Source organism: Eucyclogobius newberryi, unplaced genomic scaffold, assembly GCF_026437365.1.
Source record: "Eucyclogobius newberryi isolate DKJ021-1_F unplaced genomic scaffold, fEucNew1.0.hap1 SCAF_11, whole genome shotgun sequence".
NCBI classification, from domain to species: domain Eukaryota; kingdom Metazoa; phylum Chordata; class Actinopteri; order Gobiiformes; family Gobiidae; genus Eucyclogobius; species Eucyclogobius newberryi.
The window spans coordinates 29,057,779-29,081,155 of NW_027315735.1; the positions used below are offsets into that span (position 1 = coordinate 29,057,779).

Consider the following 23,377-nt stretch of genomic DNA (forward strand, 5'->3'; position numbering starts at 1 on the left):
CTTCTCTCCCCCCCTCTCTTCCCTCCCTCCTCACTCCTCTTTCTCCTTTCTCTCCCTCTCTCTCTCGCCTCTCATCCATCCCCCGTCTCTCCCTCTCCCTCTCTCCCTGTCTCTCCCCATGACCTACTTTTCTCTCTCGCTGCTTATTTCTCTGAACACGCAACATTTCAGCTGCTATTAGTCAAATGATGCACTGTGAGCGAGTGGAGGGGGAGGCGGGGGCCGTGTGGGTGGGTGGGTGGGTGGGTGGCAGGGTTTGGCAGGGGGGGGGCACTTGGGGCATGTTTATTCACCTGTTAGCATTGTGTATTCAAGGGTGCTAATGTGTGCCCACCGGGGTCGTGCCAGTTTCTAAAATAATCGGCTAAATGGAGTAGCGCACAAAAACTGAGGAAAACGCTCTTTTCAAGCAAATTGTTTCGTTATTAGTTTCAAGCGCTGAAAAGTACTTCTTTTAGATTTAATAGTGATGATGATTATGCCATTTTATGTACTTAGTTTTAAAGATACAGGACAAAGATGCCATGTATTACATTTATCATCATTAAAGTTATTATGTTGAATGGATTCATTACAGTACTAAAAGAATACAGTCTTTCAATTTAATTTGGACTGAAAGCTTTTGTGAGTTTTATTCATGAAAATTAGCTTTTAAAAAAAACAAAAGTGGTACCTTGTTTAAGTTACATATTTGCATTTTCAGTTATTTAGAATTTCTCCTTGACTGATATTCTTTTTGGAGGGCATTTGTTTTCACTTTCCTCAACCTTAAAAGTATATACAATTTAAAACCCAAAAGTGGTCTCTCCTTTATTTGAAACTCTTACTTTTGCACATCTATTTATTTATTTGATTCATTTGATTCATTTGATTCATTTCACATAATTACCCTGTGTGGTATTCCTTTTGGTTGGCATTTTGCATTTACCTTCCTCAACTATATTTGTTATTTAAAAGACAAAACCAGCACCTCTTTTAACTTCCTTAACATCTGCATTTTTCTTCATTTAATTTACCTTTTTCACCTTGTGTGACAGACATTTCTGAGGACATTTGTGTTTACTTCCCTCAACCATAATCCATATTTACAATTCCAACAGCACTTACCTTTGACCTCGCGCGGCGACATTCCTTCTGCGTCTCTCCTGCTCTCAAAACCAAACGGCGCCCTGGAAACAAAGAAGAATAGCGCTCCGTAACGTTACGAAAACTGCCCATTTTTCTAACACATTACCGCCGATAATACGTAGTTTCGCTTGCCCAGTTTTCCAGCCGTTTTCCTTTTCTTTTGCTTTGCTTGATTTGTGTTAAAAACTGCTGAGGTTTTCTGCCGCCGTCGAGTGATGATATCAGTGAAAAGAGCCATTACAGCCAATTAGCCGCTCTGTCATTAGGGAGGCCTGTGTGGGCTCCTGGCAACGTCCCCCGTACATCTGAATACATTACGATACGAGAAATACCCTCGCACATATGGCACACGGCGAGAGAGAGAGTCACGGGACGCTGTTTAGACTTTCCAGCCCGTGCGGTTTGGAAATTAATAGCGGATTCCTTTGGTAGTGCAATGTTTTCTCATAAATTTGACGCTACATTAGACTTAGAGCGAGCGGCCACGAGCGTCCCAAAAAAAAAAACGCACACGCTACGCAGTCGATGGTCTGCGTCTGCTTCTTCTTTTCGTAACTGTGAAAAGTATTAGCGGCGATGGCGTTGCACTGGGGTCGTCAAACGTCTCGGAAATGGGAGTAATTGGTGCTGAAACTGCTATCAAAGCGAGATGCTCGATACTGGGGCAGAACGTGACCTTTTCTGAACAGCTACAGAGTGATCTTGAACTTTATCCGCACTAGTATAAGTGGGACTGAGCAGTATATTGCAAAACATATGAGAGTGTTGACTAAATGCTAAGATATATTTATAGATATAGCAAGGAAGTTAATGATGTTGCAACAAGTGGGAATTATGTGTGACAGAAATGTACTGTTTTTGAAAGTAATTGTGTTTAGTTTGTTTAGTTTAAGTTTGTTTTTATCATACTTAATTTTTATTCATGCCTTTTTTATTATTATTTTTTATATTTTGCTATTATATTGTTGTCTCATGTTGCACCTCATCACCAAAGAAAGTTCCAAGTTTGTGAGTCTTGTTTTTTTATTCACTGACAATAAACATTATTCTGATTCTAATTTAAAAATATCTGATTTTAGTCATGATTTTTCCAAATTTAGTCAGTGTTAAGTTTTTTCATTATTATTTTTTGACATTGCTAAAAAAAAAAAAAAAAACATAAATAAACATAACTTGTGTTCAAAAGTTTTTTCACTATTTTATTTTTCATCAGAACATGGAACAAACACAAACTCAACAACTAAATTATTACACCAGAAGAGGGGGTGAAATAAGAACAAAGGCAAAACAAATGAAACGGGGAAAAAAATTTAAATATATATAAATAAAATAAAAATTAAAAAAATTAAAAAATAAATAAAATAAAAATAAAATAAAATGTGTTCAAAAGTTAATTGTCTAAAAAGAGAGTTTTTAATATTATTATCATTGTGGCATAATGAAGTTTAACATGTTAGTATTGTGTACTTTCTCACATTTCCTTGTACCATTTTGAAAACCTTCAAAAGAGCATAATATTTTCTTGTGCAGTAGAAATGACCATATCCCCCATTCCGCCCCTACACACCTCCATCTTATTTTGAAAACCCAGAACACAGAGGAAAACCATGACCACCCCGTAAGGACACGTTGGGTCAGTGAGCACAAACATTGCACTATTATTGCCTTGAGATGAACACGGCATCGGACAAGTCGCGAGATGGACTCTGGAAACGCTGGCGCTCGCCCAGCGGTCGACCCAAACAAATAAAAGCCCGTTGCCGTCTGTCGGGGTAAAGGATGCAGAATAACACGGGGACCTTGGGGAGCCGAGCAAGTCATCTGTCTCAAACAAGAACGGACTGAGCCGCTCCTACGTGACAGATGCAGACGGAATCATCTTTGACGACACACACACCCGCTCTACCCTCTTCTTCCTCTTCGCTCACTCTAACCACGCAATCCTTACGTTGGCGCAGGACGGCCCTCGTAATCTGACAGGTGCGTATCGAGGGAGCGAGGGATCACGGAGTTTAGGATGCGGCCGAGTGGCACAATAAACACCCCGACCAGAGGGAGGGCGGCTTATGGGGCTTACAATGGCTTCACTGCACCGGCGGGGCGTTTAAGAGGAGATTCCGTGAAAGGGACTTTTTCTCGTTTACCGTAATTTCCCCACTATAAGGCGCACTTAAAAGGCTTTGATTTTCTCAAAAAACGACAGCGCGCCTTATGTGTGGATGATTTCTGGTTGTGCTTACTGACCTCGAAGCGATTTTGTGTGGTACATGTTTCGTTTCGCTTAATGCGCATTATAGTCCGGTGCGCATTATAGTGCGGAAAATACGGTATTTGAATTAGGGCGGAGCTGTTTTAGAATTAAAAAAAAAAAGATTTGCCGTTGCGATAACATGTGTGGGATTCTGTTCAGAGGGCTCAGTTCAAACATGTCCAGGAGCATTAATATTTGATAAAAGACAAGGAACATGGACTTGTGCGGATCCAAAAAACTAGATTTTGATTTGTCAATACTGTAAGATCTTTTTTTTTTTTTTTACAGTCGACATTCTAGTACCTAAATAATTTTAAACTCTATGATTTGTATCTACTTCTGTATCTACCTGCGTTGCAACAATAAAATTTCCCCATGTGTGGACAATAAAGGAATATCTTATCTTATCTTATCTTATATATCCTTTCCCATACATGACTACAATGACGTTACATTCATACAATCGCAGTTAAAAGAAAGTTGTGTTCATCCCTTGTCATTCTTTAAATACATTTTTACTTTATTTTATTCTTTTCTACATTCTTACAATTGCGTTTACTCACATACAACTGTAGTTAAACAGAAAGTGTGTCCCGTAAAGTGTCGACATACTTACGCTCAGACAACTACATTGATAATAAATGTAAAATAGCACAAAAGCACATGTCCACGAGCGCTCTGCACATCCCGTCTTCTTCATGTAACTCTTGACAGTGATTGAACGTGAACGCGACGTCCCTTTAGACGCGCTTTACCTTTAGCCCCCGTATCTCTTCTGCGACTTGTTTTCCATCAGATCGGAACGCCGCAAATCAAATCTTGCATCAACGCGAAAACTCAACGTTGCTTTCCTCGGGCCGCCAGAGACTCATGTGGCTTTCAATTCAATTCATCTATATTTATCAAGTGCCCGTCCGCCTCTAAAGTCATCTCCAGGTGCTTAACATGGAAAAGACAAACCAAATCCCTCTTGGTTTGTTGACCAAACATTGCTATAGGCGGCATATTACGCCCCGGGCATGAGAATGGCTTTATTTATATATTTTTTTCCTTCTTCTTCTTCCCCCCGTCGCAAAGTTAGCTCTGTATATCGAGGCGAGCGAGTGTGCGAACAGTAGAAGTTTTGTGCTGTGGAGCGGAGAGGTGAGAGAGACGAGCAAGCGGGATTTGGCAGCGTGCTGAGTTGGGAAATGGAGAGTGGAAAGTGCAGTGGTGTAAAAGTCTTGGCCCGTTGGATACATCCGAGGAGAGAGGTGACACGGAGACACCCGCGGCTAAATGATGCAGAAGCACCCCCTCTATGGCCCGCGGGCTCCCGAGGCTCGTACGGGGGGAGGCGCTGACAGGGGCCCCCCGCCGCCCCCCGCCGCGCAGGTTAAAAGCTGTCATGGGAAGTGTTCGTGCAACAGTCGGGGCAGGTCAGAGTTTAGTCCGTAATGTCCGACCTTTTTGGCCCGGCGATCAGGGGAAGCGCGCACCCCGTGTGTCACGCCGATCCGCCCACGTGGAGCTGCGTCGCGACCCGGGAGAAGTACTCAGTTTTGTTACTCAGAAATGTACTTCAGCAAATGTATTCAAGTGCAGGTATGAAAAAACAACAACTTTAAGGATTAGAATCGTGAGCGTTTAGCATTGCGTTTTGAACTGTTAAAGAGAGAAATGATCAAGGATGTTGTTGTTTGTCGGTCAACAGACGCGACTGAATCAATTTGTTAATAGTTTAAGTCAATTTTACATATGTATTTTTGTTCAAACATGAACTTAAAACCATTAACGTGCTAAAAAAATAACCTTCAAACCATTTCAGATGAAGAAACATCCAGTTAAAACATGTTGTGGAGCAGAAAGGAGCGATACCTGCTCTCAAATGTAGCGACGTAAAGGTAAAAAATGAAGTACTCCTCTGTAAAACGTACTGATGTGACGTGCAGATACCTGAAAACCAAACTCGCGTACAGTACTTTTACACGTGTACTTCCTCACGTTCCACCGCCGGAGAGCGTCGTTCAGATAAGGAACCGCTTGGACATGCCGAAATAATAATTTGCACATAAATGCGGCCCGTGTAAGCTGAAACTTAAGAAGAGCTGGAACGGGGGCCAAAACACACACGAATGAATGGTGGGGCCCGGGGGGAGGGGGGGGGGGGGCGAGTGTGAGTGAGATGGGAGCTGGCAGGACGCTCTCGTGCACAACAGTCGGTCCAAGGCACACACATATGTTTCCCCAGCGTCACCCAGACCACTCATCTGCTCCTTCTTCTTCCTATTCCTACGGTTGTCCTCCTCCTCATCCCACTTCATCACCTCCCGCCGCACTCCCCCCGTGGACCCGCGCGCACCCCAGAAACTAGACACTCATCATTTTTTACACAGTGAAAACGAGAAAAAGTTCAGTGAAATATCGCAATGCAGAAGAATCGCGTAATTCTTCTCGAAACGGTTGAATAGAAAGAGTTTTTTGTCATTTTTCTGTGGATGTCTTATGCTATTATTATGTGTTTGTCCTCAAAACTAGGAAAAACTAGTCAAAAAGTTAAGTGAAATCTTGCAATACAAATTTATCACATATTTTTTCAGAAACAGTTCAAATTAAAGAGTTTTTTGTCATTTTTCTGTGGATGTCTTATGCTGTTATTATGTGTTTTGTCCTCTTTCTTTCTGTGTCATGTTCTGTGGTTTATGTTTTGTGTGAAATTTAAAAAAAACGCCAAATGCAAAAGGCACACAAGCACCCCAGCGTCACCAAGGCCACTCGTCTTCTCCTTCGTCTTCTTATTTCGTGGTGTTTTTTTGCTTGTTGTCCTCCTCCTCATTTCACTTCATCGCCTCCTGCTACACTCCCTCGTGGACTCATGCGCACCCCAGAAACTAGACAAAAACAATTTTTACACAGCAAAACTAGTCAAAACTAGTCAAAAAGTTACGTGAAACATTGCAATACAGAACTATCGCATATTTTTTCAGAAACAGTTGAAAATAAAGAGTTTTTTGTCATTTTTCTGTGGATGTCTTATGCTATTATTATGTGTTTGTCCTCTTTCTCTCTGTGTCATGTTCTATGGTTTATGTTTTGTGTGAAAAATTCAAAAAACGGCACATGCAAAAGGCTCACATGCACCCCAGCGTCACCAAGACCACTCGTCTTCTTATTTCATGGTGTTTTTTTGCTTGTTGTCCTCCTGATCTCACTTCATCACCTCCCGCTACACTCCCCCGCGGACGCATTGGCTACCCCCCTCGCCGTCCGTGCTCCCGCATCACTCAGCGCACAGGCGAGTCCACTTCAGACGGATCAGGCCGCACTCCTCCCCGCGTCGCTTCGCAAAACTTAAAAATGGAGTGTATGGCTTTTGCACGGCTGCGTTTGGCGTTGCACCTTTTAATGCGCTGGTGCGGGGTTCAACGGCCACGGAAACGGTGGAGATTAGACTATTTCATGCGGCCTGCTGGACGTTAGAGCATGACATGACGCAATGAGGTGGTGACGCTAAAAGAAAACACAGTAGACTTTGTAGATAGTTGTTACCGTACGGAAATTCACCAACACATTGTCGCTTCTAAAGAAAAGACTAGATGCCACAATAATAACAAAAACACAATATATCAATCTATCTAATCCCTCATTTGTCCACAATTGGTCCATGTTAGAAAAGGGTTCAAAGGTTGTCATCTGGACACTGTTTTAGCCTTGACTACCGTTGAAACCTACTGTATTTTCCCACAAAATAATGATAGCTTCTTTGATATTAACATTTGAGTTTATATTGGTTTCACTCTCAAATGTATTCTTAAACTAAGGTCCACTTCTGCCCTAAAAAAAAGTTAAATTGATCATGCAAGACACAGACCTGGGTTGAATAGTTTGATTTGATTTATTGATTTATTTTAAATTACCGTATTTCCCGGAGTAGAAGTCGCACCAGCCAAAAAAAATATTATAGAGAATAGAAAAAAACATATATAAGTCGCACTGGAGTATGAAATGCGGTTGCAAGTGTGAAAATAACAAATAATATCACATACAAGTTGCTCCGAAGTGTAAGTATATAAGTATAAATATAAGTATAAGTCACACCCCGGCCAAAACTATGAAAAAGGTGCGACTTGTAGTCCGGAAAATACGGTAATGCTGCTACTTTGTATGCTATGCTAAACTATGCTAGCCTCTGCTGTCATTTAACTGCTCCACACTGCACTTTATCCCTATAATAACCCACAGGGAAAGCCTCATACTTTCCTTAGGCTGCGTGAAAAGGGTTCAAACCCATTGCTCTCGTACACTAAACATTCCGTAATCCATTACTCCGCTTTTATGGCTGAAAACCATTGCCATCGTTTTAACTACAACATCCACATATTGCTTTTGGATGTCCTTTATACAGACTCCATCAAAGCCGTGAAATGCACGATCAGATTCACTGGCCGGCGCCCTTACGAGCAGCTAAACTCAAACTGCGTGTGCAAGGTGCAGGAATCGCCCGACTTACTGAGTGTTACATCGTGATATTTCAGGAAAGTTAACAAGGCGCTCTTGCACCTCTCCCGCTCTGCTCTACCTGCCAACTCCGAACATAGTTACACTTCTTATTCTGGCTCCCTTTCTGCAATTTCAACTGTGATTTCTCCTGCGCGGGGGCATAATTAGGTGAGAAAACCCAGTCACAAGATGTAGCGGACGATGAAGAAAGAAAAAAGGGCCGTGTTATTCTGCGTGAATATGTAGTCGGTGCACTTTGGCTCGGTTCGTCTCCAGCTTGTTTCTAGCCTATCCTCCCTCGCCCCCCTCCGCGCTCACACCCCGCCCCGTGCAATCCCATAGTGCACTCTGCTGGGAGGATTTAGAGGTACCCTGTAATTTCGGTGCCGGAGGAGCTCTTAAGTCCCGCCTGATCTTTTGGCTACAGCCGAAGTGTGCGCGCTCTATATTTGTCTACGCGCCCGCACGCGCTCGAGTGCGCTTCTCTGAGCCCTCGGCGGTTGCGTGTCTATGTATTTTTTGTGTGTGTGTTTTTGTGCACATGCAGCCTTGTGCAAAGTAATCAAGAGACACGAGAGCTCCCCCTGTGGCCGCGTACCGACGCCGACGGCCCCGTGCAAGGCTCGTACGCAGTGGGCCGCTAACCATGGCTAAACCTTGACATTGACGCTTGCTTATCTCACCTGATTCTATCCTTTTAAGAAGAAATAACAAGCGCATGCATATCAGACGTAGCGCGCGGTGAGATCTTGTTAAAACACTCTCAAAACAACTGTTGTCAAACATGAAAGTGGCCTTTGCTCATTAGTGAAAAGCACATGTATCCAAACTAGAATTCAACACCGGATTTGGCAGGGACTATAAAGGCACGGCTCGGTAGACTAGACTCTTCCCGATTGTCTGTCGGATTTTATTCTTGAAAGAGATGAGAACGGGGCATGCCTAATTCATCCGAGCTGATACGAGAAGTCTGAATGAATTTTCTTTTCTCGCAGACAGGGGCTGCGTCGGGAGAAGCGAGGTTTGATTACTTATTTCCAATCCTATTTCTAGGACAAAGTGGGGACGTTGATAGCCCGGGACGTATATTTAGATCCATTTCATTCGGGCGTAATCAGGCTTTAGCCGTGCCCTAATACTGTGGATTAGAAAAGGTTCAAAGTGCAAACATCCAGATCCTCCGGTATTATTCCAGTCTGCCAACCTTACTCTGCGCGAGGCCCCTCAGATGTGCCGTGCGCGCGTTTTGCCAGGGCTGCTCAACAGGGGTTATCTCTGGAATCGGGCCCGTAAAACCTAATCCAACCCTCTCTGTGTTCATTCAGGAGTGAAATATTTTGTGCAAATAGCTTTCCTTTGCTCCGTATTTCTGTTTTACTAATGTATGAGATGGCGATATAGTAGATAGTGTTGTGATGCTTTGTTTTGATATGTCCGGCTAACATTCTGGTGTGGATACTCATTTTCCCCTTGACTGATTCGAAAACTGGTTTCCGACTGAAGTCCTAGGTTCATCTAGGGCTTGGTTTGGCCCAATTGTGTTTTGGTAATTCACCTGCTTTAGTCCTGGATTGGTCTTCATGAGTTAAAGTCATGATTTTTACATTTTTTTGATAGAAATATATGTTTTTTTTTTGGTTAAACATGTTAAAGTTGCTGTACCTGACGTTCTAAAAATGTGAAGTTCATTTTTATCAATTTTTCAGCAGTTTGCATGTATTTTTCACTTATTTTAAGCATTCCTAGCGCGATGAGTTTCTAAGTGTTTTTCGGTAAAGCTAACAACAACTAGCATGCTAACATTGCACTTCCTGCTTCGCGGAGACTAAAGCGCTTTATAATGCGATGCAGACAGCGTTCAATGGACTCGTTTTCACCCTAAGAGCTGCTTTTACAAAACATCTGTACAAGGGAACATGCATTTTACTGTATCATACACACACACACATGATTTGGCCCAACTCCTTTAATTCATACACCAACCGCCCCAACGTTATATCACTCTGCGACTCATGGACAGTCTTGAATTAGCCCTGGATGTCTCGATGTCCTCGCCGATTTCAAGTTTGTTTAGTCTCTTACTTTGTCCTTCAAATCAATTCAAATCAACCCGACATTATTCAGTTCAACAGCGTTAATACTCGACGTGGACTCTGTGTACTAGCGCTATAAAACAAAAGCGTTATTCATTCGTCTCGTATGATCAGTCGCTGTTTTTCCTTTGACTAAAGTAGACATTATTGCCGTCGGTTACAGTGACTAGATGCGGGCTCGCCTCTAAGTGGAACTCTGAATGCAGTGGAAAACCAAGGGGCTGTAGTGGGAGGGGGGGCGTGTGTGAATGGTAGCCAATGAATGTCACCTCTCATCCACTTTCTCATTAAACAACCTGCTCCCTGTCTGTCACGCGGGCTCCATCTATCCCCCTCGTTTTTTACGCTCTGGGCAGATTCCCGCGCACGTCCAGGGCGCACACGTCCGCATAGACACGCGGCGCCGGACTATTGCACACTGTATGAAAGCTATCCCCCGCGGGCCGGACACTGGAATAATAAGCAGTGGATGATTCATGATGGAGATAGGGGAATGTATTCAGCGGGACCACCTGGGTGACCTCATTTAGGCAGACCTGAGTATAAATATAGAGCGGCGCATCAGACTGCTGCTGCAGGAGGTGTCGCCTGGCCCACTCAGCACCGCGGTCTTCCCACCCCGAGCCGGGGCACCCGAGGGAGACGACCCGCGCTCTCCCCTAATCGTCCTTGGGAAATTTGGTTCATGTATATATCGAGGCTGCGGCGTAAAAAGGAAAATATATACGACGCAATAGCTTGTACAGTCTGGTGATTGTTGTGATGTTTGCTGTTGCTATTTTTGTGTGCATTATGATGTGATATAGTTGAAAGTGTTGGTGTCAGCGGAGTGAAATGCATGATGGGAGTTTTACCTATTGAGTAAAAACTAAGCATGTCATCGAGGGGTGTAGTATTATCAAAAATGTATATCCAGATAAAGATAGTCAGAAATATTATGTCAAACTGAAATGTGAAATGCTGCATATTCATTGAGATTTAATTATCAAACAAGTGTAAAATGTCTCACAAAAGTGCAGAAATACAACAGTTATACCCGTTAACTTTACAGCATATCTTTTTAAATTTGTAATCAGCATTTTTTTGCATAAACAATATACTTAGTATTCAAATTTAGCACATCTTCAAAAGAACATTCGCAATATGATCTAAATTTCAACATAATTGCCCAACTCTAATGTCACCAGTTGTTTAAAAATGCATGCAGTATTGTATTTTAGATGTTGTTTTTAATGTCATGCAGCCTTAACTTGTTTATATTAAGTCTGGAAACTCCTTTATAATAATATCGTATTTCAGTTTCAATTATGACGGAAATACTACACCAAAACAGTATTTCAAAACATCACCACCGTAATGCTGTATTAGGCGAAACGTAGTTATTCATATGCTTTTCTCATATCCTGCGGTTCTAATTTGTATATATATATTAAGTGTGGAGTATGTTCTTTATAATGTAAGGTGAACAGGAGCCTGTCTGTTCCCCCGTCGGGCTCTCTCACTCCGAGCACATACATCTGAACTGTAGATATTTCCCAACATCAACATTTGGCACCTGGTTCCTCTTATGACTTCAGCAGCTGTAGATCTTTTTGTTCTCCCACTTGTGCGCGGCCAACCATCCACACCCACCAAAAGTGCTTTAAATCACTGAAAAAGCCATCCACGGAGCCAAAGCACTTTATTAAAAAAGCAACATTCCTTCATGCAATGACCGTTTCTTCTGGTATTCGAGATTTTGTTCCACTAAATCACCGCGGCAGCAGCGGGAGTGTCTTTGTTCTAAGTTCCGTCTTTGCCTGATCCCCCGGAGTTTTAGTGTCTCTAGCGGGACGCACAAGGAGACCCAATTCCCTACTTTCCGATTTCTTTTCCACACAAAAAAAACCAAAACGCCTCACACGATGACCGTCGGCCTTTTAATATCCAGCAATCCCGATTTGGATTACCGTGTCCCGGGGCAGGGACAGAGGCCGAACGAGTGAGCGACTTTTGGATTAACCAAAACTGGCACGTTGTCCTTGCTGGAAGAGTTTGGGTGAGATTTTGAGAGAAAAAAAACGCGGGTGGGGCAAATTGTCTTTGCGGCGTGATCTTTGACATGATAGATGTAAGCACGGCGACAGAAGACAAGGGTTACCGGGGACGGGGGGAGTTGAGCGGTGCTTAATGTTATTCATTGGATCGTTTTAATGCACTCAACAGTTGCTTTTGCCTTCTTGAAAAGTACTTTGGCACAAAGCGAGCGGTTCGAACTAGACACGCTTAACCAGATCATAAATTTCCATAAATACACTGACTTATTTGACATCTTAAACTGCCTGAATGCAAACAACATATAAAGTAATCAAGCGTTTGAATAAATCCACCTCTCTTTCATTTGTCCCTCTAAACAGTAGCCCCCAAGGCCCCACTTATCATCCTGCCACATCAGTAGAGCCGGAGCCTGCGCACAGCCTGCCTGAAGCAATAGTTAATTTAGATGACAGAAGCAAGTTAACGCTGCAAAGATTTCCTCTCCCTACGTGGATATAAAATTCATAGCATGACGCTCGCTCTTTGTGAGATTATTCAAGTACCTCGGAGCCTTGTCTTCAAAGAACTCATCTTTGTCTAACCTTGCCCTGGAAATGCAGAAACCGGAAGAAAACACGGGAGACGATTGGGGCGGAGGAAATGGCAAGGGCGGGGTTATGGGCGACGTCTTGACTCTCGCTTTACGACCGAGAACGGGTCTAAAGAACAGACGAAAAAGCCCCGACTCGGGCCGCGCATAAATCACGACGCACTTAGCTTTGAGTGTCCACATCAATGTCCTTTTCAAGTTTGACGTCTTTTTGTTCCCCCCTCGCCCTTGCGTCCGAGTTCCCCCCTCCTCAGCTGTCTCTGGCCCGTGTCATCCGGCCCCGCTCCGTCCTGTTGAGTCTAGAGCCGGGGATTCTGCCGGAAAGCCCATGTCAAGATGTTATCTCCATCACAAATTAGCACGAGCTTCACTAACACGACGCCCCTGCTCCCCTTGTAATTTGGATTGTAATGTAACATAATATTAGCGCGATTCATTATTTCTTCAACCCCGCCTGAGTACAAAGCCGGAATCCTACTGGGAAACAGAATGTCAACATTAATAACACTTAGGAATGACAAGCCATGAATCAAGTCGATGAGTTTTTTCCGCGGCGCGCTCCGAACTCGGCTCTCCTGACGCGAGGTGATCCGACAAAGGTCTTACGCAGAGGTGACGCGGCGCGATGGGACGTGGGACGGACGGGTGGGTGGGACGGACCCGTGGGTGCAACGTCTCCATTAGTGAGAATTAGTTACTTGTGTGGTACGTGATGTTGGCAAGTCGTGTTGCTTTAATGAGCATCTGAAGAAACACGTTATTGTAGATTGGAAAAGAATCCCTCAGTTTATTACAATGCGGACGTCTAAGCCAACGTGTTGTTTTGAAATGTCTTCTGGGAAAAATGACATTTGAAAACGTGAACGAGATTTTATAAATGCCAAATTTTTCTATGTCTTGTTTGTTGGTTTTAAATATCACAATTTGCACATTGGCGCATCCGGTCCATCTGTCGAACCTGTTCTTAGGTGCTTGTGTTGACTGTTTCGCTCCAAACTTTCTTTACTTGGGGGGAGAAAAAAAACAGTTTGAGTGGGTTTCAGATGACATCGCAACATTTTTATAGACCAGTAATATTTAATGAATATGTGGGAGTATTATTGGGTTTATTAGTTCTAAGCTTCAGCTGTTTGGATCAGATTCAACATGTGTCAGTTAGTTCTCATGAAAATACTGCGTTTACTGTTCTTCATTTGGGAGTATGACATTTATACACTCCATAACCAGAAAACCACCAATAGCTTAAGAGTTTTTTACTCCTTCTCGACTACTTTCCTTTGCCAAAGTCTTTTCATTTCTGACCCTTTCACTTGTTCTACGCCAAAGTAATGCATGTAAACACGCGATCCGAGCCAGCGGGGCAGGCCATCTCCGTATTAGCGGTGCATTGTTTGCCCCCCCCCCCCCACTGTTTGAAGGTTTGGCCCCCGTCTTTCATTGTGTCATCATTAGATAAGCCCCCTCTCTCTCCCCTCTCTCTCCCAGACTATCTCACGGTAATGAGGGTGCCATCAGGCGATCACCCTGGGAGATGGTCATCGAGTTAAAAGCGGGGGGAAGCGCGGGGCGGGGCCACTGCTGCCGCCGATGGTCCGCGGATAAAACTGTAAATGAAGTTTGAAGGGGGGGGAGGGGGGAAACAGGGCGAGATTGATAACGAACGATAAAGAACGTGAAAGCGGAAGGGTAGAAGCAGCAGAAGCAGCTGAGGCGGAGATCGTTTGGGAAATTCCAAAATTAGACTTCGCCCACGCCGTCGCCCCCTCTGTTCCTCACACACACACACACACACATACATATCTACACGTGCTAGCTTGCTGCCTTGCGCTAGCTGCTAAGGTCAGAGTCGCACGTTGTCTCCCCGGATCATTATCAGGCGCCCCCGAAATAGCCGCCCGGTTGTTGTCAGCGGCGTCTGAGAACGAATTTGACATTGAACAAACAGCCCTCCCGACCCCTCGCTCTTTACCCGAGCAAACACTGGCGCAAGAGCCTCGATAGCATGACATTACAGGAGGCATTTAGCTGTTAGCGCTTGCACTGAGGAGTAACGACACATGTGGCGCGGAGGGAGTTAGCGTTAGCCTGGAGCAGCTGGAAGTGACTGTTTGGCATGTCTCACCGTGAAACTATGCGCTGAACATACACTTGTTTTTTCTCTTTTTCTTTTCTTGTTTGGCCTCTCCGACTTCCCGTACTCCCCTAGGGCTTTTCGACGTTGTTCCAATCACTCGCGCGGCGTTAATAGGAGGAGGTTGAAGCGGGAGGTTGATTGAAAGCGAGACAAGCTAATCACTGGAACAGCTAATCAGTTCTTGTCGTAAATATTGATTAGTTCGGCGCGTTTTTGGACACGCTCATTAACCATCGCCTCTTCTTCTGCCCTTGTCCCCTCTTCTTTCTCTTTTTTTCCACCAGCGACCTCCAACGGCACCGTGGAGGGCTTGGAGAACCGCGAGGGGGGCGCGTGCAAGAGCCGAGCCATGAAAGTCATCATGAAAGTCGGGCAAGGTAAGCGGTGCTCGGTCACGTCTGGCGTAACGGCAACACGACGACGCGGCGGCTGATGCTTTTCGGTGCCACTGCCTCAAAGCCATGTTTCACTTTGGGTTGACGTTTTCATTTATCGCCATGTGTGCCGAGCGTGACTTTTCGGTGCGGACACCATCTCGCGCGCCACGAGAGCACGTACCGGAAACGTGTCGGGCGAAATGAACTGGGCGTCTGCACCGGCGTCTCACATCCACGTGCATCAGGATTAACTAGCTCCAATGGCTTTTTATTTAATGATTTTGGGGCAAAAACAAATAGATAAAGATTAAAGATTACAAAATGTGATTGTCGTTTTCGGTGGTAATTGTGTTTACAAATGTTATTATTGGATTTATGCCGAGTACATTAAAACATAGGCGTTTCATTATGGTATTAAAGTGGTGGCATAAAACAGCACAATTAAGGTGTTGTTGGCATTTTACAGCTTAATGTTACTCCACGCTCACAAAAGAGCGTTTTATCATGTGTAATTTAGTTGTTATTATTATTTTATAGTTTTTTTGTTTTGGAAGGGGTTGCTACTGTGAAACAATAAAATAATAATAACGATAATAATAATACTTAATACATTTTAAATATGTTTGTCAGTTAAATTGCTACATATTTACAGAAAAACGTTCTAAAATGTGTAGCTGTACGTTTAGTAAGTAAATCTATTTTCTACATACCGTATTTTCCGTAGTATAAGTCGCACCAGCCAAAAAATGCATGATAGAGAAGAAAAAAACATTTATAAGTCGCACTGGAGTATGAAATAAGGTTGCAAGTGTGAAAATAACAAATAATATCACATATAAGTCGCTCCGGAGTATAAGTATAAATATAAGTATAAGTCGCACCTGGCTAAAACTATGAAAAGAGGTGCGACTTATACGGTATATTTTTTCATCACAAATAGATTAAGAATCAGAGAATCTGATTTTTTCTTTACATCCCCTTAAGAAAAAAACAAAGAAAGACACGCAGTCGATCAAAACTAGTAAAACATAAATAAATACAGTAAAGCTAAATAACATACATTATAACTTAACTTGTGTGAAACATTTGAAACACAATTCACAATCAAATATATGTTCAATGTTCAAAATTTGCTGTACAGATTCAACAATACTATAAAAAAAAGAAATCCAAAATGATCTTTACATTGCCCTGTACAGTGTTGTGTGTTGCTGCCGCGGTCGGTGCAAACGCAAAACACATGTCTGTCGTATGACATTGTGTTCCGGCCACAGACTTTGCATTTGGGCAACTATCCCTTTAATATCTGCTCATATTACGGCCGGTCATCGCAGCCAGTGTTGCAAATCAATAATCACGACTGCTTTATGGACTGTAATATTGGATTTAGAGATTTTTGCATCAACGTGATGAAGTGCCTTTATTTGTCAGGCACATATATATATATATACATACGCCTGCATCGAAAGAACATTCCCATCTGGTTGTTTTGCCTTTAATCAGCCTTGCAAAAAGACTTCGGGAAAGTTTTCCAGTTTATTACATTACACCAAAGCAGAGCCGCATCAACCACCGCTATTAATTACACGCAGACATTTGGAATAAATCTCATTTTGTGACATAAACAGTTTGTTCACATGGTGTATGAAGCCGGTTCATGGAAAAACACAGGCTAAATCAGAAGTGACAGTGAAAGATGACTCTGGCCGGCGCGCTCGCACAGACCTCAGCTGTTCCCCCATATGATTTCTATACACTAATCACCAGGAGAAAACGTGTTTGATTCGGGGGATGCTTGTGGTCCCGTCGTTTTTTTTTTAAAAGTGCCTGGCGTAAACAAGCGGCGCCGTGTTTACGTTCGCCCGGACACAACATTTGGTTTGCATCATGTATTTGACTTCCCGAGGCGGACGGGGCCAGCGGGTTGGACGTCGGTATCCCGGTTCTGACAGGCTACAGTATACAGATGTGTTATTTCATAAACATCTCCCCGTCGGGCCGTGGACGTGTTGTGACCCTTCGGAGGGGAACATCTGCCTGAAGTGCACGATGAGTGAAGCGTAAAAGCCGCTTCTCGCCGTGCAAAATAAACTCTTTGTGTTTGGCTGTGTGGAGATTAGCAGCTGTGGATGCTAATGACGTCTAAGTAGTGCTAAGAACTATTCAGCTGAGTAACATAGAGTAAAGTGTAGAATTTTAGTGTCTAAGGTGGTTAATATTATACATAACTTAGACTATGGCCTATTTTATTTCATATTACTCAAGTTGAAGTGAAAAGTAAATATGTATATGCCGTGTACTACTCATAGTACTCAGCGTAGTTTCAACTATTTGGACATTAAATCTGATTTATGTAGCTGCTTTATTTTTATGTAATATGAGAAAAGTAATGTGCAAATTCTGCAAATGAATTAGTAGCGCAAAGTAACAAAGTAAAAGTACTGCAGTTAAGTCTAATCTTTAGGTATCCGTACCTTACTAAAGTACATTTTACAGTGGATACTTTTTACTTTTACTACATTTGAGAACAGGTATTTGTACTTTCTACTCTACCACATTTTAGCATCTTGCCTGAAAGATTTTAGCTCACTTTTAGCTCACATTGAACAAGAGTATATACATTAAAGTGATTTAAAATAGTCAGAAATAGTGCAAAATTCTTCATCAAGATCACTAAGTTTGAATCTGTTAAACACCTTTACTTTTGACTCTAAAAGTAAATTTTTATACTTGTACTTCAATTGTAGATTTGTATATGTAATACTGTTATTTGTACTTTAGCCAATCTTTCCCTCTTGTACTTTCACTTCAAAAACAGAGTACTTTTTCCACCACTGAAACGATCAAACTGAAATTAGATAACTTTTTATGAAGATTGAACACCCAAGACAACCTGTTCTGGTAAGTACGTAGGCTAGTATTACCTCCAAAACATTTCACACACGTCATGTTAAAGGTGGGCCCGACTACTTCTACACAGACTGAAGTACTTGTGATACTTTGCCACCCACTCTTGCTTGCACTGGAGTAACACAGCGACCCACATCTGGTGATTTGATTCGAACGCCGGCTCGTGGGATGACAGCGTTACATCCTGGCAGTCCGGAGGAGGCGGATAGAAGCTAACAAGCTGCTGATGCTAGCAAGCTTCGATTCGGAAACAAATCCGGCCGAAAATACAGTGCAAATCCCCGCAAACCGCTGCACACAGACAGACAGACAGACAGACAGACAGGCATTGCATTATCTTCTCCATGTAGGTCAATTCCGAGAGTACGACAGCTCGCGATTGCAACGGCGCCCGACGGCTGACAACACCGCCGCACAAGTGGAAGCAATTCCGTCCAGAGCGCGAGCGAGTAAAAAAACGCCGGGCCGAACGAACGTCGCGCGGTGCCGTTAATGAAAGTCGAGCGCACTTATTCGGGGTGTAAAACTTTTGCAGGGATATCGCGCTTAAGTCGTTTTCGCGCGTCCACAAAGGGCTCCCGGGCTTTTCCCGATTTTCTAAAAAAACGGGGACGGGAGTAGCTGTCACTCACAATCAGCGTGGCCTAAAAACCTTGTTAGGGAAGACGCGGTGGACCCAGCTGCTGCCGCTACTTTTACATCTATTTCTGTGGGCGGGAGCGTCGATGCATAATGCGCCGATACGACGCACACAGTTTGTTTAGGAGGCAGACAGAGGCTTTGATTTGACTGTCACGCACACGGCCGGAGCGCTGTTTGTTTGCGAAGAAGCCTATTTACGGGAAGAAATGCTACTTTTAAATCAAGTGACCTCGCATAACTCCATTGCACACTGCTTAAATATGTAGCATGTTCTGAGTGTCTTATATGGCCAATAACGCTCAAAAAGTGTGCTGTAATGAGCTATATATAACTCCATTCTGCACTTCAATTAAACGTAATGACTGTAAAATTAAGTACCGTATTTTCTGGACTATAAGTTGCACCTTTTTTCATAGTTTTGGCTCGGGTGCGACTTATACTTATATTTATACTTATATACTTATACTCCGGAGCAACTTATATGTGATATTATTTGTTATTTTCACACTTGCAACTGCATTTCATACTCCAGTGCGACTTATATGTGTTTTTTTTCTTCTCTATTATGCATTTTTTTGGCTGGCGCGACTTATACTCCAGTGCGACTTATATATGTTTCTTTTTCTTCTCTATTATGCATTTTTTTGACTGGCGCGACTTATACTCCAGTGCGACTTATATATGTTTCTTTTTCTTCTCTATTATGCATTTTTTTGGCTGGCGCGACTTATACTCCAGTGCGACATATATGTTTTTTTTCTTCTCTATTACGCATTTTTTGGCTGGTGCGACTTATACTCCAGTGCGACTTATATATGTTTTTTTCTTCTCTATTACGCATTTTTTGGCTGGTGCGACTTATACTCCAGTGCGACTTATAGTCCAGAAAATATGGTAATATGTTAGAAATGTGATGTAGGTGTGGCCTAAACATTATTGTTAAATGTTATTGAAGGACAAAATCGGTTCAAAGTAAAAAATGTTATTATTTGTAAATAAATCCTTTGCAGCATTACTAAAAATTAGCTCTGCCACAAGTGTTTTTGAAACCACAACTGCAACTTCCACCATTACTTTTACCACTAAATAGCCCAATCACTTAGGGCTCCGTCATTAATTGAGTCTTAATTGAATCGAGATCCGGTTGTTTCAAATCGTCAATGATAACTTTAGTGCTTTTTAATCAAGACGTTCACAGCCAATCAGCGGGTGAAAGCCTGGTTTGCAGAAGAGTTCAGATTTCGGAGTAATAAACGTGACAGTTTTTTGTGTTATTAGGCTCTGATTATAAACCCGTCTCATTTATGTTTGTGAAATAGTTATGAGCAAAACTGATCACTATCACCACCGTTACTGCTGCCGCTTCATATTTGAGGGGAAGTGCATAAATGGGAGGTATGGGTGGACATATGGGCAGAGCTCGGGCGCTTGGCGAGGAGGACGAGGCGTTGGCATCCAGACTCTAGAAATGGGAGGAAGCGTGGCTTAAGCACAATAGCATCTGGGGTCAGAGCCAAGCTGCGGCCCAGGCATTTTTCTTTTCTTTTTCTGACCGGTCAAACAACACCCATCGCCACTGCAGAGTGCGGGAGACCAGGCCTGGGAAAATTACAATGATTCTCTTTGTTGAAGGTAATTAATTTCTCTTGTTTGGCCAAGAAAAACAATCACGTTTTCAAGGAGCCTCGGGTAAAGATTTTTGCTTTTGTGTGAGAGAGGCTCCAAAAGAAAATACCATCAATTAAAATGCATGACACCGCATTTGTTTGTATTAAAAGTACATGCAGGTAGAATAATGTTGGATTACTTTGGATGGTATGATTTGTAAACTGTATATTTAATTTGAATTATTATAAGGTTTATAATAAGGCTTGGGAGGACAGCATTGATGAATATACGTACATATATATATACACGCATATATTTACTATCTCAATATTGTCCGACACAATAATCCATATCGCAACAAACGAAATATATATCGCAATAAAACTTAAAAAGTACTTCCACCTGACTGACATTGACCGTGTTCATTTTATTCATGATGTTCCTTATGCAGACTAAATTTGCTTCTGACATAATTTTATTTTGACGCAGTTTGACTAATATTTTATGGTCTGGACATATCGTATATTCTGGACTATAAGTCGCACCGGAGTATAAGTCGCATCAGCAAAAAAAATGCATAACAGAGAAGAAAAAAACATATATAAGTCGCACTGGAATATAAGTCGCACCAGCCCAAAAAAAACGCGTAGCAGAAAAAAAACAAAAAACATATTTAAGTCGCACTGGAGTATAAGTCGCACCAGCAAAAAAAATAACAGAGAAGAAAAAAAAACATGTATAAGTCGCACCGGAGTATAAGTCGCACCAGCAAAAAAAAATTACAGAGAAGAAAAAAAAAACACATATAAGTCGCAAAACACATATAAGTCGCACTGGAGTATAAGTCACATTTTTGGGGGGAAATCCAAGACCAAGAATAGTCATTTACTCTTGAAATGACTGAAATTATTGTGTCAAAAAGTACATTCAAATATCTCAAATCATTTCCAATAACGTGCAGCCCGATGGTTTTTAGGAGTAGCGCCGTAATAACAGTGGTATTTGCGACAGTACACATTAGCACTATAGGTATCAGCCCATGATTCGTGCTGCACATTGTTCCATTCTAGTCCACCGTTTCCAGCATGTCATTCTTTTTAATGTTACATTTGCATTAACGGCGGCGGAGAGGACTCTTGGGCGTAATCAGCTTGAATCATTGCAGGAGATGACACATCGATTCGTAATTGTCCTCTAAATGTCTGCCGTCCGCGTCTTCTGTCTTCATTTAAAAAGCCAAGTTGAGAATGGAAGACAAATTGATTGAAAGGAAAACATAGAAAGGCCATATTTTATCCACGCAGCAGTCTCTCCTGTCACACGGCACTCGTTAGAAATATGTCAACTCAACCGCTACGTTCTGTCTTTGTCTATTGAATACAAAGTCTCTCTGTTGGACTGTTAGTGCAGTCACAGTAGTCGCTTTGGACAGGCTCAGAAGCGCTGTAGTTATTGTTTTATGGCCGTTTTAGTAGAAGTAATAGGTGTGATACAAGCGTTATAGCCCACGTGTATAATAACAATTGATATTCACTTTATTCCGCCCGGCACGCTGTTACTTCTGACTGAACTTATGTAAAGTGAATGGCTTTTCCGGTTAAAATCACGTTTCTTTCATCGCTAGAACTAGAGGAAAGACTCGCCGCTAAAATATAACATAAAGTAGCTTGAGTTGTGTTTATATGCACCAAAATGTCAACAATGCCCCCTTTTCACTGCATGGTTTGACACGGCTTTATAGCCCGTGCATAATGGCAACTTCCTGCAGAAGACGGGTAATTAATGAATGATTAAAGCGGCAAAGAAAGTTGCTTATTTATATGAAAGATGCTTTAAGTTGCTACGGTTCCTTTCATTGAAGTAGCAGACATATAGCTCAATATTATGAATAGTTCATTGTGATATATTGTGCAGAAGTAATGTATTATTAGTAGTTTTATTAATGACATTTTAAGCTGTAGCGTTTGTGGCAGTGGTAATTGGGGCAGAACTATAAATTATACGAACAACATTTAAAGCTGAAGCCTAAAGTGGAACTGTTGATACTAGTTGAGCTCGAGGTGAAAGTAGCTAGTTTTGGTTGTGGTACAGTAGTAATTATATCAAGTACCGTTTTTCATAGTTTTGGCCGGGGTGCGACTTATACTTATACTTATATACTTATACTCCAGAGCGACTTATAGGTGATATTATTTCTTATTTTCACACTTTCAACCACATTTCATACTCCAGTTTGACTTATATATGTTTTTTTCTTCACTATTATGCATTTTTTGCCTGGTGCGACAGTCCGGAAAATACGGTCGCAAAAGGGCTGGGAAAATAATAAAAAAGTTTGAGAATCATGTGGTTTTTTGAATCAAGGTCAGACTTTGGAGGAATAAATGTGATTATTTTTCTATTAAACGTCACATATTAAAAGTCTGTACAGTGAAATAATGACTAGAAGCCATTTGTATTTTTTTCCTTTTTTTTAATATACCGGTATATATCATGATCATTGAACATTGATCAATATGAAGACAAACAAATCTTCTATCTTATATTTCTTATATGGCCCAGCCCAAAGTATTAGCATTAGTAGCAGTAGCAGTAGTTGTAATAGTTTCAGTATGAGTAATGCTAGCTTTGGTCCCTTCGCTGCGCTCATTATAAATATGTTGACTCACAGGCCTATTTTCTCTCTTGTTCCTCTTGGTACAATGTCTTTCTGTCGCTCCATCATTGCTCCCGCCTGCCCCCCTCCTCCTCCTCTTCCCCTTCCTCCTCCTCCTCTTCCTCCTCTTCCTCCCCCTCCCTGCTTCCTTCTGGCGGCTTGGCAGTTCTGAGGTAGTCGCTGTCTGCATAGCTAAGGGAAATGTCAGCACATAGAAGAAAAAAAAAACAGAAAAAAGGAAAGAAAAAAACCTAAGTGAACGTGTGAACGAGGCGCACGCACACAAAAAATGGGTCAGGACATCAGAACGCCGCTTCCCGCACGTGCTCAGTGGCGTCCGGGCCGTGTCGCCGCGCGGGGCATCAGATCGCCGCCGCGCTCTCATATCCTCTGCGCGAGATGTTCCCACTTCTCACTCTCTGGTCTCTGCTCATCAATTATTGACGCCACACAACAGCGGCCGGCGGCGATAA

At 42.4% G+C, this 23,377-nt stretch overlaps 1 protein-coding gene across 1 annotated transcript in view; it reads left to right on the top strand.

Moving 5' to 3' along the window:
* efnb1 (ephrin-B1) overlaps positions 1 to 23,377 on the top strand; it is a 125,383-nt gene that overhangs the window by 89,245 nt on the left and 12,761 nt on the right. The window contains exon 3 of the mRNA XM_072439848.1: positions 14,996 to 15,088. Coding sequence (XP_072295949.1) covers positions 14,996 to 15,088 — 93 coding nt within the window. The remainder of the gene's footprint in view (positions 1 to 14,995; positions 15,089 to 23,377) is intronic.